This window comes from Typopeltis vanoorti, chromosome 4, assembly GCF_054136105.1.
Source record: "Typopeltis vanoorti isolate ZY-2024b chromosome 4, IOZ_Tvanoo_1.0, whole genome shotgun sequence".
Taxonomy (NCBI): domain Eukaryota; kingdom Metazoa; phylum Arthropoda; class Arachnida; order Uropygi; family Thelyphonidae; genus Typopeltis; species Typopeltis vanoorti.
In genome coordinates, this window is record NC_143552.1 from 79,384,875 (window position 1) to 79,402,911 (window position 18,037).

At 36.8% G+C, this 18,037-nt stretch overlaps 1 protein-coding gene across 2 annotated transcripts in view; it reads right to left on the reverse strand.

Moving 5' to 3' along the window:
- The window catches only part of mtm (phosphatidylinositol-3-phosphate phosphatase), a 160,016-nt gene that overhangs the window by 52,849 nt on the left and 89,130 nt on the right, over window positions 1-18,037 (reverse strand). For both annotated transcript variants that reach the window (XM_090391293.1, XM_090391294.1), the window contains one exon: window positions 2,538-2,645. In XM_090391293.1, coding sequence (XP_090247419.1) covers window positions 2,538-2,645 — 108 coding nt within the window. The remainder of the gene's footprint in view (window positions 1-2,537; window positions 2,646-18,037) is intronic.

Consider the following 18,037-nt stretch of genomic DNA (forward strand, 5'->3'; position numbering starts at 1 on the left):
ATGAAAAAACATTTATAATTTCAAAATTATTTTTACTTTTCAACATAATCTCCCTTAGGACTAACACATTTATTTCAGCAATGCTGCAACGCCATTATCCCGACTATGTAGTGGTTCTCAGTAAGATCTACAAAATACCCCTCTACAGCTGTAATCACCTCTTGAATCGAAGAAAAATGCTGACAAGCAATGAAGAATTTCAGTTTTGGGAAGAGATAAACACTGACCAGGAAAAAAAAATGAAGAGTTTTAGTTTTGGGAAGAGATAGAAGTCAGAGGGAGTCAAATCTGTTTTGGATGTTCCAACAATTCATAGTGCAGATCCTTTAATTTTCCCACTGCCAAAACACCTTTGCAGGCAGGTGAATTATCCTTAAAGATGATTTTTTCCATTCTGCAAACTGGGTCTTTTCTCGCAAATTTTTTCATCTAGTCTGGTTAAAAGATCGGAATAATATTTCCCAGTTATTGTTTTATCCTTCTCAAGATAATTAATAAACAAAATGCCTTGAGCACCCCAAAACACTGATGCCATAACCTTTCCTGCTGATGGAACCAATTTGACTTCTTTGGTGCTGAACAACCTGCTTCTGTCCACTGTTTTGGCTGCTATTTGGATTCTGGTATGTAATCGTGAATTCAAGTCTCAACCATAGTAATAAATTGATGCACAAAATCAGTTTTACTCTTGTTAAAACACTCCAAGCACTGTTCGGAGATTTTCATGTGAGTGATGAATGATTTCTGGTGTTGGTACACTTTTTGAACGTCCTTCACACGGATCATCTTCAAGGCTGGTACGGCCACGTTTAAACTCGGCAGCCAATTTTCTTAATTGTCGAAAACGAAGAAGAAGAGTGCACATAAATATCGCCTCCGTAGCGCAATTGGAAGAATAACGGTACATTGCACCCTTCGATTGGAATAGGCCTAAGTTCGATTCTCGTCGCGATGGGAGGAATCTTTATCTGGACGATTTCAATCGAAGGTGAGTTAGCCGATCTCATACGGAGGTAGCAGGGTTTTTCTCCCGGAAACTCGGGTTTTTCATCCTGCAGACAGACAAATCGGCCCTTCAGAACACACGCAATTTACAGACAAAAAATACTAGTTGTGGTGGTGGTGGGCGGTAGTTGGCGTTGATGGAGATGATTCGTAGTAGAGGTTCAGTGTAGTGGTTGAGACAGTTGTAGGTGTCCTCCCACGATGAGTCTTCGGACTCCTTGGAGGTGTCATGAATAATAATAATAATAACAATAAATGTTTATGAACTTCGAATGAATTTCTTTTGGCATTAAACTTTCTTTTACAAAGAATTTTATAAATGCATGATACTCAATTTTATCCATTTCAAGGGATACAACACAATACTTTTGCTTCAGATAGCTGTATAAAACAAACCACTTGATAGAATGACTTGCAATTTCAAATAGATGCTTATGACAGATGTACCAACTTTGAAGAAAAAAAACGTGCTGATAGTGTTGCCATCTATGGTCGAGGCCAATAACTTTTCAGACCACCCTCGTATGTTCTTCTTTTCAACATGAAATCTGATTTTATCCTGCGCAAGACTAAATAGTGATCACTTCCAATTTCAAATCCTCTGTACACTCTGGTGTCGTCCACCAGGGAGACAATATCACTATAATATATATATATATTATATATAATAGCATAGTCAATGAAACTTTTCTTATTCCTTACTACTCTCCATGCGAACTTGTGCACATTTTTATGTTGGAACATTGTGTTAGTAATAACAGTCCATGTCCTGAGCAGAAATCCAACTGGTATTTGCCATTATTATTAGCTTTGCTCTTTTCTCCAAATTTTCCCAAAACATTTTTGTATATCTGACAATCATTTCCTTCTCTGCTATTTAGATCTCCAACAAGGACCAACTTTTTCTTTTTCATTGTGTCAGTTGCTTTCTCTAAAGCCTCAAAAAATTCCTCCACTTCTACCTTAGTAGAACCTTCAGTGAGACCATATGCCCAAATAAGTGTCTCATTGTCCAGTTCCCCATTCTGATATCTGCTACATCACTCTACTTGAGAACTGCCTGCCATTCAAGAAGATTATCCTCATATTTAATGTTGAATACTATGGCTACTCCTCCTTTTCCTTGATTGTCATTGCCTGAATATAACATTTTGTATTTATTGCTCAGAAAGATCTCAACAGTTTTTGTCTTTTTTTTTTTTTCATTCACCCCATATTACGTCGATCTGGTACTCATCTAATTCCTCAGCTAGCTCCATTTCTTTGCCATTCAGGCTTCTAATGTTGATGGTACCAATCTTGAACTCTGGTGATGTTTGGTTGGGGTGTATTTATTATCTCTCTAAGTGGACAATCTGTCCACTTAGAGAGAGACATGAGTTTGTCAAGTCCAACCAAATGTAACTTGTAAAAATATACTATATGAATGACATTTAACTATTCAATTATACCAAATTTATGATATTCAAAATCACTGTTTTCTACGATTACATTTTGAGATGCAAAAATGTCAACATGATATGATTTTTTACCTGAGCAAATTTATGACCAAAACTTATCCATTCTTTCTCAACAAGAACTTCAAAGCCTTCGATAGTGCGATAATAAGAATCCAGCATGATCATCGCTAAACTTGTGAGCTGTTAAGAGAAACATATAGTGAAGTACAGGCAATAGCAAACACAGAGTAACAACATTACTTGAAGAAAAATAAAATGTTCAAAAAAGAAAGTACTGACTGGGATCTGGCTGCTTTACAGTATTCTGATAGAATTAACAAGTCTGTAAACTTTGAAATGACATTTTTTCTACTCAGAGTCATATTCTGATTCAGCATATTTTTGGGAGCATACTGTGGGAGATAAGCTTCTTGCCCACTAACCAAAAGAAAACAGTAAATGGGATATTCCAGGAATAACAACATTTGCATAGATGCAGATGTTGTTATCTGCATCTATGCAAATAGCAACATCTGCATCTTTCAATAAAGCCATATGAAACACCTTGTTTGCCATATATACAATACTCTAACTGGGAATTGTCATCCCACAAAAACCACATACTTAATTCAGTGTGTTATAACCAGATTATATTAGAATAATGTACATTTCCCATATCATCCCCAGATATAAAACACATGCAGAGAAACAGTGTGTTATTGCCTTTCAGTAGTCATATTTGTGGAGACCTTGACATGTTTCCATGTCACATGAAAAAAAGGGTATGCAGGATACCATGATAGCAAAATCATATGAAACTTTACCTTATTATGAAATTTCTCTCTATAATTTTCCTCAAATTGTTTGAGTCTTTTAGGACTCTCCTAACAGTGTCAATCCACTTAGATTTTGGTCTTTTTCCTGTCATCCTGATAACAAATATTTTCTCTCTATTCTGTTTAAGTAACTACGGCTCTTCTCATATTCCTAAAGGCTAACAATGTCAGGTTCCTTCCTTCATTTTTAATTATGTCACTGATGCCATCTGTTCACTTACCTAATTTTTCTCAGAACTCGCATATTTATAGTCTCCAGCCTTTGATCAATTTTATTCCTAACTCAGGTGCATAGCTTACAAGTGGTTTGAAGAGTGTCTTGTACATTGATAATTTAATGTAATGTAATGACTAATTTCTTATTCCATATAAACTTAATCAACTGGATCCTCACTTAAACCAACTGTGCTTGTTCTTTTGTCTATATCCATATCTATTTTGCCATCTTCACTAAAAATTGTGCCTAAGTAGCTAAAATGTTTTACTTGTTCTATAGGTTCTCCATTCATGACGCAGTTGATATTTTCAATGCTTCTACCTATTTTCATTGTTTTTGTCTTGTTATTGCTGATTTTCATACCAAATCTATTACAACAGTTATTCAATTTAGTCAGGGAATCTTGCAGACTTGTACTGAATTTATTTAAAAGTATAACATCATCTGCATAAAGTAAAGAGCTGAGATTAACATCTCCAATTTTGATATCAGGTTTAATACTGCTCGTCTTCATAATGTGATCCATATAGATAATGAATAACAGAGAGGATAACATACTTGTCTGACACCAGATTTAACATCACACCATCTTCTGTACTTTCTTCAATTTCAACTGCTGACTTACAACTCAAATAAAGACTAAGTATTGCTTGATATAATGTCCCATTGGACACCATATAACTGTAGCATTTCGAATAGCTTCTCTCTTGGCACGTTGTCATATGCCTTTTCCAGATCTACAAAACTTAAATACAGATCTTTGTTATATTCCTACAATTTCTCAACTATTTGTCCCAAAGTGAAAATCTGATCCTGACAGTTGCTATTTGGCCTGAATCCAGCTTGTTCTTCACCAAGCTTCCCTTACACAATTCTCAACTGTTTCTCAAGTATATAAGGGGAACTGGAAAGTAATCAATTTTTTGAACTACATTTTTAACATAAATTTTATTAAAGAACAAATGAACATTATTCAATTCTATAATCGCCATCGTTAATTATAACCTTATTCCAACGATCTACTAAGTTTAGAATTCCTTTTTTGAAAAACGTTTTTTCTTTGGAGGCAAAAAAATGATATAAAAATGATATCAAACTCCTTTGGACATCATCTTGCAAACGGAAAGTTTTATTTCTTATGCTGGGTTCTAAGGACCTGAATAAGTGATAGTCACTAGGGGCAATATCCGGCAAATATGGAGGATGTGGTAGAAGTTTTCCCATCCTAACTGCTTAATTTTTTCTTGAGTCATTCTTGCAGAATGTGGTTTTGCATTATCTTGTGGTCTCCAGCTTGCAAAATTACCCCTTTTCGATTGACAAGCACAGGACGTTTGACTAACAATGCTTGATGTAGTCGCTCTAATTGTTCACAGTAGATGGCTACTGTGATAGTTTTAGCTTGTTCCATGAGTTCGTAATGAATAATTCCACGAATATCCCACCAAAGCACAACAGAACCTTTTGTGGATGAAGTTCATCTTTAGGAGAAAGATGAACTTCATCTTGATTTGGAGAAAGCCACTGTTTTTTGCGTTTATTATTCTTATACAGCACCCATCTTTCGTCACCAGTTACAACTCGTTCCAAAAAAAGGGGGTCATTTTGTTGTCTGGTCAAGAATGAATTGCAAATCGCCCATCTCTGTGCTTTGTTTTCTGTGCGGTACCCATTCACCCTGTTTAAGGTTCTTAAACAGGGTGAATGGGTACCGCATGAACCCTGTTTAAGAACCTTGCCACTCTTATGTAAGTGCTCTTGGACAGTTGACCATGATGAATTAAGTTTCTCTGCTAATTCTTGTATGGTTTGTTTTGGATCTGATTCAACAAGAGTCTTACGAGCATCGTCATCTAGAGTAAGAGGTCTTCCAGATCGAGGACGATCAGAGAGATCAAAATTTTTTTCTGCAAATCTCCTAAACCATCGCTGACATTTGTTAACCTTCAATATGTCTCCATAAGTTGAGCAAATGATTTTGGTAGCCTCGGTAGCATTCTTTCCTTGGTGAAACAAAAACAGCATACAATGACGTAAATGGTGCTCTTCAACTTTAAAGTCCGCCATATTAAAAAAATAATCTAAAATTAAAAAAAAAAAACAGATTTGTTAAATAGAAAAGTAATGCTAATATTTAAATAAAAATCAAATTTAATAATTTATGTGTTATTTAAGAAAAAACAATCGGCTAAAAATGACCTATTAAAAATAATTGATTACTTTCTGGTCCCCCCTTATACTTGCATAAATCTTACCAGGAACACACCTTAGTAGGGAAATACCTCTGTATTTCCCTAATGAGGTGTAATTTCTTACCTCTGTAATTCTCACATTCAGTTTTACCATGCCCCCCACCCATCCATGGGTTTGCTATCTGTAGTCAACCCCCAGTCCGAAAATATTAAATGGAAAATTCTAGAAATAAACAATTTATAATTACATCCACAAAATTGGATATTAGATTTAACATTATTTCAAGGCCGAATGTTTGTAGAAACTATGAAAGTTTCGTAAGATGACCTAGGGCTTACAAGAATACAATCCTTAGCATCCCAGAGTTGCCTTGGCTTGCACTATTTGATTTAAATATCTAAGTAACTTGAGGATGACAAGGATTGTATTCTTGTTAGCTCTCAGGTTTTTCATAGTTTGTAGAAACTATGAAAGTTTATGAAATTTTCATAGTTTTTACAAACATTCAGTTTTGAAATAATGCTGGATTTAACAACCACTTTGCCGATGTAATTTTACATCAACGAAATGAAGCCGTAAGCTGTTGCAGTTTCACAGTGCTTGTATTCAAGCAACCATTACTTAATAATGGCTCCAAAGTGCAAGAGTAGTGATGCTGCCAATTTGGATGTGCCAAAGAGAAGCCGTAAAGTGTTTGCTTTTAAGTGAAAAGGTGAAAGTTCTCAACTTCATAAAATAATAATAATAAACGTATGCTGAGGTTGCTAAGATTCCATTCATATTCAGATAACTTTTATTACAGAATGCTGTTATAATTGTTCCATTTTATTATTAATTCTTTTTGATAATCTCTTACTGTGCCTAATTTATAAATTAAACTTTATCATAGGTATGTATGTATGTATGTACAGGAAAAACATAGTATATATAGCATTCAGTACATCCATAGGGGGGGGGGGGTCTTGGAACGTATTCTCCATGGATAAGGGGGAGGGGGCTGTATTTCTCTTTTTGTATATAGGTACTATGCGAGCTCTATTCCAATCATCTGGAATTTGTCCTTCTGTCCAAGACTTCTGAACTATGCAGTGCAGCCACTGCAAGACTTTTATACCTCCATACTTGAGCATTTCTGGTCAAATATCATTTACTCCTGCTTCCTTGTTACACTTCAGACTTTTGATGGCTTTTTCTACTTCAAGTATGGATATGTATTCCTGATTGCATGTCTGTTGAGTTTTTTGTTACCACTGTCATGTCATCACGGCTTGTTTCATTTAGCAATTTTTTGAAGTAATTACTGCATACTTCAAATATCTTTTTCTCCAGTTTCATGTCACCTTTATCGTCTCTAGCTCCTTTTAAAGCACTCATTCCTCTATTTCTGAGCTTCTTCAACAACCTCCAGAATATCTTGTCACTTTCTTGATACTTATTTTCTATGTTCTTACCAAAGCCCTCCCATGACATTTGTTTGGCTAGTTTTACACAGTGTTTAGCTTTCTTACATTTGTCTCTGTATTCTCTAAGAGCACCAGCTGACTTATTTGCCATGAACTTTTGATATGCTTTCTTCTTTTCCTTCACTACCTACCTCTTTATCTTCCTATGTCCATCATGGAGTTCTGATTTTTCTATCCTTGCACACCTCACCACATGCCTCTCTGGCTGAATCAATCAGTGTTTTCTTCAGGGCTTGCCACTGAATCCCCAAGGTTTGATTCCTGTTCTCAAACTCTTTCATTTTTTCTTCAATAATCTTTGTGTATTTTAGTCTACAGTTCACATCTGAGAGTTGCTCAACTTTTATTCGCTTTAAAACTTTCTTACATGTTATTCAACTTTATCCTACTCAAGACTAAATAGTGATCACTACCAATTTCAAATCCTCTGTACAATCTGGTGTTCTGTACCAGGGAGAAAACATTACTATCAACAATAACATAGTCAATGAAACTTTTCTTAATGTTTGCTTCTTCCCTCCATGTAAATTTGTGCATATTTTTATGTTGGAACATTGTGTTAGTAATAACCAAACCAGTCCATGTCCTGAGCAGAAATCCAACAGGTATTTATTTGCCCATTTGCCTTTATTATTAGCTTTGCTCTTTTCTCCAAACTTAACCAAAATATTTTTGTATGTCTGACAATCATTTCCTACTCTCCTATGTACACCCTCTGTTCAAAAAATAGTGGTGCCACCTGTTGTATCTTTTTTGTTGTCAAAAGTGGCAACCTTCATTAGTGTTGTGTCAACTGTTTATGACATTTGTTTCATTAGAAGCCGAGTTATAGTGCCAAGAGTGACAGTGTGTTTTGATGAACGGTCGGAAAATTAGTTTCAAAAAGAGAGCTGCAATTGACTTTTGTGTTAAACTTTGTAAAAGTTTTACCGAAATGCATCAAATGCTTCAAAAGCATACGGTGATGAATGCTTATCCCGTACTGAAGTTTACGAGGGGTTTAAGTGATTTCAAAGTGGTCTTCAGACGCTCGAAGACAACGAAAAGCTGGGCCATCCAAAAACTGGACTGAGCGAAGTTAACATCCAAAAAGTGTATGATTTCATCAAAGAAAACCCGAAATAGTCCATGAGATTGATTGAAGATGAATTGGGAATTCCAAAATCAAACTGTGCACATCGTTTCAAGTGAGAGTTTGGGCCTTCGTAAATTGAATTTGCGTGTTCCTCACAAGTTGACCGACGACCAAAAAATGTATCGAATTGAACACTGCAAGGATCTCATTAAAACTGCTCGTAAGGACTCAAACTTTCTTGAAACGATCGTTACTGGTGACGAAACATGGTGTTTTGAGTATCAGCCCGAAACAAAGCACCAGAGTGCTGAGTGAAGACCACCAGAAGAGGGTGATCCGAAAAAAAAGTCGCTTGGAGAAGTCAAAAGTAAAGACAATGCTGATTTGTTTCTACGATCCCAAGGGCATTATCCACAAAAAATTCATTCCGCCTGGCCAAAGTCAATGGTGAGTTTTATCTCAAAGTTTTGAAGTGATTGATAGCAAGAAATTGTTGCATATGGCAAGAATATCGTGATGACCGACCGTTCGTCAAAACACACTGTCACTCTTGGCACTATAACTGCTTCTAATGAAACAAATGTCATAAACAGTTGCCACAACACTAATGAAAGTTGCCGCTTTCAACAACAAAAAGATACAACAGGTGGTGCCACTAGTTCTTCTATTTTCGAAAAGTTCGGTTTCATTTTGGACAGAGGATGTAGATCCCCAACAAGGACCAACTTTTTCTTTTTCATTGTGTCAGTTGCTTTCTCTAAAGCCTCAAAAATTCCTCCACTTCTACCTTAGTAGAACCTGCTGTGGGACCATAGGCACAAATCAGTCTCATTGTCCAGTTCCCCATTCTCATATTTGTCCACATTACTCTACTTGAGACTGCCTACCATTCAAGAAGATTAGCCTCGCATTTTGTGTTGAATACTATAGCTACTCCTGCTTTTCCTTAATTGTCATTGCCTGAATATAACATTTTGTATCTACTGCTCAGAAAAATCTCACCAGATTTTGCCTTTTTTTGTTTCAGTCACCCCTATTATGTTGATCTAGTACTTATCCAATTCCTCTTAGCTCCATTTCTTTGCCATTCAGGCTTCTTCTTATGTCGATGGTACCAGTCTTGAACTCTGGTGATGTCGAGTTGGGGGTGTGTTTCAGGATTTGTTCCAGTAGAGGGCTTTTCGCTGTTTGCACCTGTTCCCTGACGAAGACAATGGGGGAGGGGGGGGCTTGCAGTGGCACCCTGAGGATTTCATCTGGGGATGGGGGGCTTGAGTCGAAGATTTGAGAATACACACTATGCATTGCATACGACCTATGACTGAGCATCTGCAGTGATCACCAATACATGATACCAGTGTTCTCCTCTGGCTCGACTAAGGCAAACAAAGTAGCGCTCGGTCTGTCCGCGCGCTATTTCATTCACCTTGCATTCACAGCTGCCATGATTCCTGAGAGCTCTAGGTAGAGGTCTTCAACTCATGGCCTGCAGGCCACCTGTGGGCCCCCCGCAGAGCTCTTTGCAGTAGCCTGCCGGGCATTTTGAAAAAATAACTACTTCACATTAAAACGCAATTAAAAAAATAATAATTTCAATGAAGGCCGCGGGCCACTAAGCTATGCTGCAGTATTTAAAATTGCAAGATGCTTTCCAGATTCACAAGGAACGCTGTGCATTTGATACTTTACATAAAATCTTATAAAAATAAATATTAAATAGACATGCTTCTCCAGCCATCTACCAGCACCAAGCGGTACTTAAGTACTAGTACTAATGTCGCAGGTAGATGGCTGAAGGAGTAGTTCGTTCGAGTGCGCTGTCTAGTGCCTTCCAGATACATCTCGAAGGTTCTCGATACTTTGTTATTTTCATATAAATACAAGAGCATCTCGTCCACAGTCAGTCGTGAATAGTGTGATATTCATGTATAAGCACGGCAGGTTTGTGTGTCAGCCATAGCCTATTGTGGTTTTATATTGCCAGACTTTTTTCATTAGTGTGTGAGACATATTCAGTGGATAATAACCGTTACATGGCCATTTTGGATCATTTTTTGGATTCACCTTCCGTCACTATGGAGTCTACGAGTAAAAAAGCATAAATCAAGTGATTCTTGTCGGAGTTTTTAATAAAAAGTGGACAAATTTGTAAATTTTTGTGCTGCTCGACAATAAGCCAGTGTGTTTAATTTATCGTGAGTCAGTGTCAGTATCAAAAGAATACAATATAAAACGACACTATGAGACAAAGCATGTGCGTCCAATTTCGATCACCTTCAAGGGCAGCTTCGTGTGGACAAAGTGAACCATCTCCAAATTGATTTAAAATGCCAGCATGGTACATTTAAAAGGCAGAGGGAAGAGAGCGAAGCATGCATCAAAGTAAGTTATGTAATAGCTGAAAAAATTGCTAAAAAATCAAAACCCTTCTTGGACAGCAAGTTTGTGAAAGTGTCTCATTGCTGCTGGGGATATTCTGTGCCCAAATAATAAGTATTTAAAAAACCGAGTTTGTTTGGGGTAACCATAGCATGACGTGTCAAAGAACTTGCCAATGACATTGAAGGAACTTTAAAAAAACGGTTGGTTGTCTGAATTTACATCATATTCACGTACTTTAGATGAGAGCACAGATGTGAAGGATACAACACAACTGGCTATCTTTGTTTGTGGCATTGATCAACAATTCAATGTGACAGAAGAACTGCTAGCGCTTGTACCTATAAAGGGAATGACGAAAGGCACTGATATTCTTGAAGCCGCCAAGAAAACACTCCAGCATTTTGACCTCAGCTTAACCAACCTCAAGGGTGTGGTAATTGATGGTACCCCTGCTATGGTGGAAAAGAACGAAGGGTTTGTTGCACTGCTACACAAAGATCTTGAACTAGAAGGAAAAGATTTTGTCCATTACTACTGTTTAATCCACCGAGAGAGAGAGAGAGAGAGAATTTATGCGTGAAAATGATTGGATTTGAGAATGTCATGAAAGTTATTGTGACTATCGTCAACATTATTAGGGCAAGAAGATTGAATCATCGTCAATTCCAAGAGTTTTTGAGCGAGTGTGAAGCGGATCACAACTCGCAAAAAAAAGACTTAACTCATTTTCAGCTTCTCACTGAGTCCAACTGTTCGTCTCTTGATGAATATGCTATAAAATTAGCCTTGTTGCGAAATGAGTTCGAAGAGAGTTTTAGTGATTTTCGTAACCAACAGTCTTCTTTAGATTTATTTTCAATGCTATTCAGTGTCAATGCTGCCAAAATGCCTGGCTCAGTACAAATGGAGCTGCTTGAACTACAAAACAACTCTTCTTTGCGAGAAAAATTATTCATTGTGCACTTGCTTACATTTTACAAAGACTACGTTTCTGAGGACGCATTCCCTAATCTTCGCCGGCATGCTTTGAAAATGTGCGCTTTGTTAGGAAGCACATACTTATGTGAGCAGTTCTTCTCCAGAATGAAGCATGTGAAGTCCAAGACAAGAACTCAGATTACGGACCAACATCTTGAGAATACTCTGAGCATAGTGACTTCCAACATTGACAAGCTGGTCGAGGAAAAACATTGCCAAATTGCCCATTTACATTGTAAAAAATGAATGTTTTCTTCATTAAATTATCTTTTTTCAAGTACTGATTGTATTTACTTATCATGAACCCAACTCCTACCTATGCTCTTAAAGCTGAGTTTGTTTATTTTTATAGGATTTTATGTAAAGTATCAAATGCACAGCATTCCTTGTGAATCTGGAAAGCACCTTACAATTCTAAATACTGCGGTATAGCTTAGTGACCCGGGAGCTTCACTGAAATTTTTAATGCAGCCCACACTGTCTGAAAGGTTGAAGACCCCTGCTCTAGGGTATTCCCACCTTATGTGACTGCTAATTCATAAGTAGTATAGAAATAGAAGGCACGACACAACATAAATAGAAAAATAAATTTTAATTAGGAAAAGATTTTTTGAAAATTTTGTAGTGTCTTTTGTCTTTTTTTGGGAGGGGAACAGGGCCCCTTGAGTGCACCACTGGGGGCCCTTGTTTAACCAGACCACATACCAGCTGGCATGAAATTCTGTCATGATGTACCATCATTTTACTCTTGCTAAACCAATAAGAATACAATTTGGTCATCTAAATCCTAAATTGCCAGTCCATTCTCATTCATTCAGTATCCAGTGATTTTATGCACATTTTTCTAGTGGAACTTGGTGCTTGTGATGGCCTAACTATATCCTGAATAGAAATCCAGCAGCCCTTCACCATTATAATTGACTTTGCTCTCATCTCCAAATTTTTCCTACATACTGTTGTGTGTTCTGATATTAGATCTCCACCTAGAACTAACTAGCTTTTTTTTTAACCTAGATGGTGCCATATTAGGACTTTAGTCTTGTGTTGCACGCTGCAATTACTTATACTAGCCCCACTGTCAAACCAGATTGTGGTTGTCTTGCATTTGTAACAAACTTTGTGTTGTGTGCTCTGAAGATGCTGGATATAATACCAGCAAAATATTAGCTTTTAAGTTAATAAATAGTTATTTTCTTATCCATCTGTGTTCATATCATACCGTGAAATCTATTACAACATGTATGACGAACACATAAGCCTGTCCACACGTATAACTAGCTTTCCCTTTTTATGTCAGCTACCTTCTATAATGACTTAAAAAATTCCTCCGCTTCTTCCTTAGGCGAGCCTTCTGGAGGACCACAAGCAAAAATAGTCTCATTGCCTAATTTCCCATTTTGATATTTCGCCCACATGACTTAATCTGAACACGCCTCCATTCAATAAGATTATCTTTGTGTTTAACATTTTAACTGCCACGATACTAATTTTTGTTCCATCTTCACAGGCCACTGTGCTGAATCGTCATATTTATTCTAGTGATTATTTCACTTAACTGCGCTGTAAAAACAATTTTTTGCTTTTGTTGAAATGTTTATTCAGCGTGTGTAACACACATACATTTCGCATGGCCTGCTGAGCAAAGTAAGACTGTGTCAACAATAAAACACCACGTGGCCATGTGAGGCATGCAAGTTTCACATATAATCTATCTATGAAGTTTGAATTTCTTAGTATATTTGTTTACAGAGTTGTTGTGACTGTTTTGTTTGTTTTATCACTAGCTAAGTGATATAGTGAAACAAAAAAGTGGTACTTCTTTTCATTAGGTAATTCTGATGTAAAATATTGAATGTTTTAAGAACGTTATTATTTTAGTAATATGGGTGACTACGAGAGACAGCAGCAAAGATTGCAAAAACTTTTGGACGAGTTGATGTCCGAAAAAAAGACCATCCTTTCGAGGATGTTTGTTGAACTTTTTGAAAATATGTTTGAAAAGTTGCCCATCGATTTTTATAGATGATCAGTTGTTAGAACTCATGATCAACTAAACTAATCGTTATGCTTCTCAGAAAATAAACGCAAGTTGTTTGCCCAGTGTGAGAATCAACAAATGGAAAGATACCAACATACAGGAAATGAAGACTTTCATTGGATTGCAACTTTGGATGGGTCTTTTCTGTTTGCCTCACCTGTCTGACTATTGGTCGAAAAAAAATAATGTATTCAAATAAAATTAGCAATGTTATGTCATGAAATCATTTCGAGCTGCTGCTGCTATCAAACTGGCATTTTTCGAATAATGAAAATGCAGATGTTTCCAACATACTGTATAAGCTCACACCACTAATTGAATCTTTGAGAGCTAATTTCAAACGCTATTTCACACCCAGAGAATGAGTCTGTATAGACGAGACATTGGTCCCTTTTCGAGGCAGGATAACATTCCTGCAATACATAAAAAACAAACAACATAAATTCAGAGTCAAACTATTCAAGTTATGCGTTGAAGGTGGCTACACCTATGACTTCAGAATTTATTGAGGGAAAGAGAAAAATTTGACAAATGCCATTGAAAATGTCCCAACTACTGTTGTTATGAAATTATGCGACCCACTGCTGGATTGTGGCAGAACAGTTTATGTAAACAATTATTACATGAGTGTAGATCTTGTCCATAAGTCACTTGAAAGAAAAACACACCTCATCAGTACCTTATGTATGGTGTGGACTTTATTAAGTAAGTTTAACAGATATATAATGGAATGGACAAAGTCCCAGGAAGAGGTACAGGTAAGATGTCTAGAAAATACATCTTACCTGCACTCTCCTTTTGTCATAGTGAATTTGATCTGTGGACGAAGACTCATCCACAGATAAGGTTATTTGGAATTACAGCCAAAATAATTGAAGTTATGACGGCAATATAGGAGTCCGCGCAGTTAGCCTAGTGGCTATGCACTTCGCAACCATATGCCTGGGGAAGGAGTGTCCTAGGTTCGATTCCCATCGGTGACGTGAGGAGCTGAAGGATCTTCCTCAGCCATAGCCAAGTTAGCCAGTCTTGGGCATGGACAGCAGGGTTTTTTCCCCAGTTTATTCTGGGGTTTTTCATCCCGCAAAGCAGGCAAACTGGCCTTAAGAACTTAACACTACAGGCCATAGGATACACCGGGGCATAGGGCTGACCACCTTATCCTGTAAACGGAGTGAGATCCGATGATCAATGGACCCTCGACACCGCAAGGTAAAAGAGGGTATAAAGAAGATGAGATGAGATGAGGTCAATATATATCGTGCATGTTAGGTATGTTCCCTGGATGAAGTGCCTGTTTTGTAGAATAAAAAAAAAAACTCAGATTTAATGGGAGATAAAACCCAACCACCTCCATATGAGACAGTCTTGTAAGAAATTGATTAGTTGAGTTTCAAGATATGGCAAAGTAGCAAAAATATCACCCATGCAAAAGATACACATAAGGAAGACAATTAGTGGAAAAGAAGATTTAAACAGATTTAACTTGACAAATTCAAGTACATTCACTAAATCAAGTGGGAGAGGTCTCAAAGTTTCAGCTGAGGTGGGAGAAAGGTTCTTGTAAAAGGTGACCATAAAAGTAAAATATAAACCAAATTCTGCACACTTCCTCAAGATCAAGGATCTTTGCTAGCCTGGTTAGCATATCCACTCTCCAACCAACAGGCTGAAGGTTCAAATCTTGCTGTGGGCATGGATATGTATGATTATCTTTAGGCGGGAAATGATTGCCCATTGTGAGACCACTGTCCTGCTTATTGGAGGCCTTAAGTTCCATAATTAATCTCTAGGGGGGGAGGGGGGGACAGAGTTTCCAGACTATGTAATGAATAAATAAAATTACAAATATATATATATAATTATAATCAATAAAAATAGAGAAACTAAAGAGCCTTTGTAGCTCAGTCGAAGTCCTTTGGTTGGAAAGACCTGGGTTCAATTCCTGTCTATGACGTGAGGAATCTTTATCTGGTCTCTTTCAACTAAAGGTGAGTTAACTGGTCTCATACAGAGTTGGAGGATTTTTTCTTCCGGTAACTCAGGTTTTTCATCTCTCAAAACAGGTCCTGTAAACACACATGGCTACAGTCATAAATACTTACAGCAAGGAAGGCAATGGGAAACCACCTTGTGTCATTATCTCCCTAGTAATCAGCTGCAACCCTCTCAAAAGAGAAGAAGCCACAGGAGTAGAGAAACACAATCCTTAATCCCCCTCACCCATGGAACAAATGTACTATAGATTTACAAATAAACCTATTGTGGATTTCTTGGACTCTAAAAATAATAGTTAAAAGTCATTGCACCAATTGGATTGAACTTTTGTATATTTAACACTTGGTAATAAAAGTCTCTCTCTACAGAAATAACAAATTGGCATTTTGTTATTTACATATAGTCTCTTTACAGATATATTAGATAAATGGCATAGCTGACAGGATCTTTAACACAATTGGAGCAGCTGATGTAATTATTATTTCACATAGTGCAGTACATGGACATTTTTCATTTTCATGCCAGTGATAAAATTTATATATATATGATAAACTGAAGAAAACAAGTATTTGCTATACTGCTCTAGTTTTATTGATGAATTAAGAATTAAAATTTAAGGAATGTTTATGATCAGTAACTCAGCGAGTCATTTCCTTTTTTTTTTTTTTTTTTAATTTGGTTTCCACCCACAAAAGGTTATTTAGTAAACTATAGTACATTTGTACCATCAGTGGCCTAATGATTTTTCCCCCATTTTTTTTAAATCAATTTTATATATTTTTTATTTACTTTTACATAGTCTGGAAACCCTGCTCTAGAGACCAAGCATGAAACTTTTTCAAGCCACGTCATCCAGTTTTTGGCTAACGCGTCCCATTGTCCCAAGAAAACTCTTCGGGACAGCTTTTTGTCCTGTATTTTAGAGTTCAAGACTGAATAACAAAATCAATGAGTTACAATTTCTATTCTATTACAAACATCGCTCTCCATCATTATAGTGAACTGTAGACGTGTTGTTATTTTCTCAAGGCGATGGCAACACTGAAACAATGATAAGTTCGTTAAAACAGTGCGCATGTGCATTGACATTTTTGGCATGTGCTGTGATATTGGCTCAGATTTAAATAGCACGGAACGGTCCGCTTGGCCCACGCCATTTTAGAAGCTTGCTCCGAAAGAAACAGGTTGGTACGGCTACGGCTGCTGTTAAAATGTATGGTTTTTCAATTCTCCTGTGGCTCTGTTAAACATCGAAAATGCCGAAAAGGAAGTGTGATTATACAGACTCTTTAAAAAAAAACTCAATTTCCATTTAAAAAAAAAAAGCTATAAATTGGGTGAGGCTGATAAAGTGGAGTGTACGGTTTGTGGTGGCTTGTTTAGCGTCGAGCATGGCGGAAAGTCCGACATTATCTACCTAGCACATTGCTACGAAAAGACATAAATCTTCATCTCGAGCTATTACAAGTGCAAAAGTCAGTGATTTCTTTACCAAGAAAGAGATGGGGGAAGTGGAAAAGAATCTTGCTGCAGAAGAACCAACTTTCACGTATCACACGTGTTTTCACAACCAGTTTTCAATCAATGGATTGTACATCTAAAATAATACACAAGTTATATGATAAAAAATTTACGTGTGGGCAAACAAAAACACAAGCGTTTTTGTTTTTGTTTGTTTTGTAAATGTTTTGGCTCCATTTGCAATCAAGCAATTCAAACTGGAAATGGAGAAAGCAAATTATATATCTATCCTGATTGATGCTTCAAACCATGGTGCTTCAAAATTAATGCTATTGATAGTTCGATATTTCGTTCCAGAAAAAGGTGTTAAAACTATGATTCTAGAATTTACAGACCTTCCTAATGAAAGCGCAGAACAACTTACGGATTACATATGGGACTTATTAAAATCTTGGAAGATTAAAGATAAAGTCATAGCCTTGTCAGTGGACAATACTAACTTCGGTGGATGTTCGAGAAAGGGAAGAAACAATGTGTACCATAAATTGAGAACTAGAAATGTCACAGATTGATTGGAGTTGGTTGCTGAGCTCATATTTTAAACAATGCTGTGCAAACTGCAACTGATACATTGCCTGTAGACATTGAGGCTGTTATAGCTAAAATATTTCAACACTTCTATATATACTCTGTAAGAGTCCAGTCCGTAAAAGAATTTTGTGAATTTGTGGACAATGAGTATAAAACAGTTCTAGGACACTCGAAGACAAGGTGGCTGTCATTGCATCCAGCTATCAAAAGGTTGAATGAAATGTATGAAGGACTTAAAGCCTATTTTCTTTCAAAAGATAAATGTCCGACAATGTTGAAAGACTTTTTCCAGAACCCAGTGTCCAAGCTGTTTTCTACTTTTCTGGAGTTGCAATGTGAAATGTTTCATACTACTATCAGG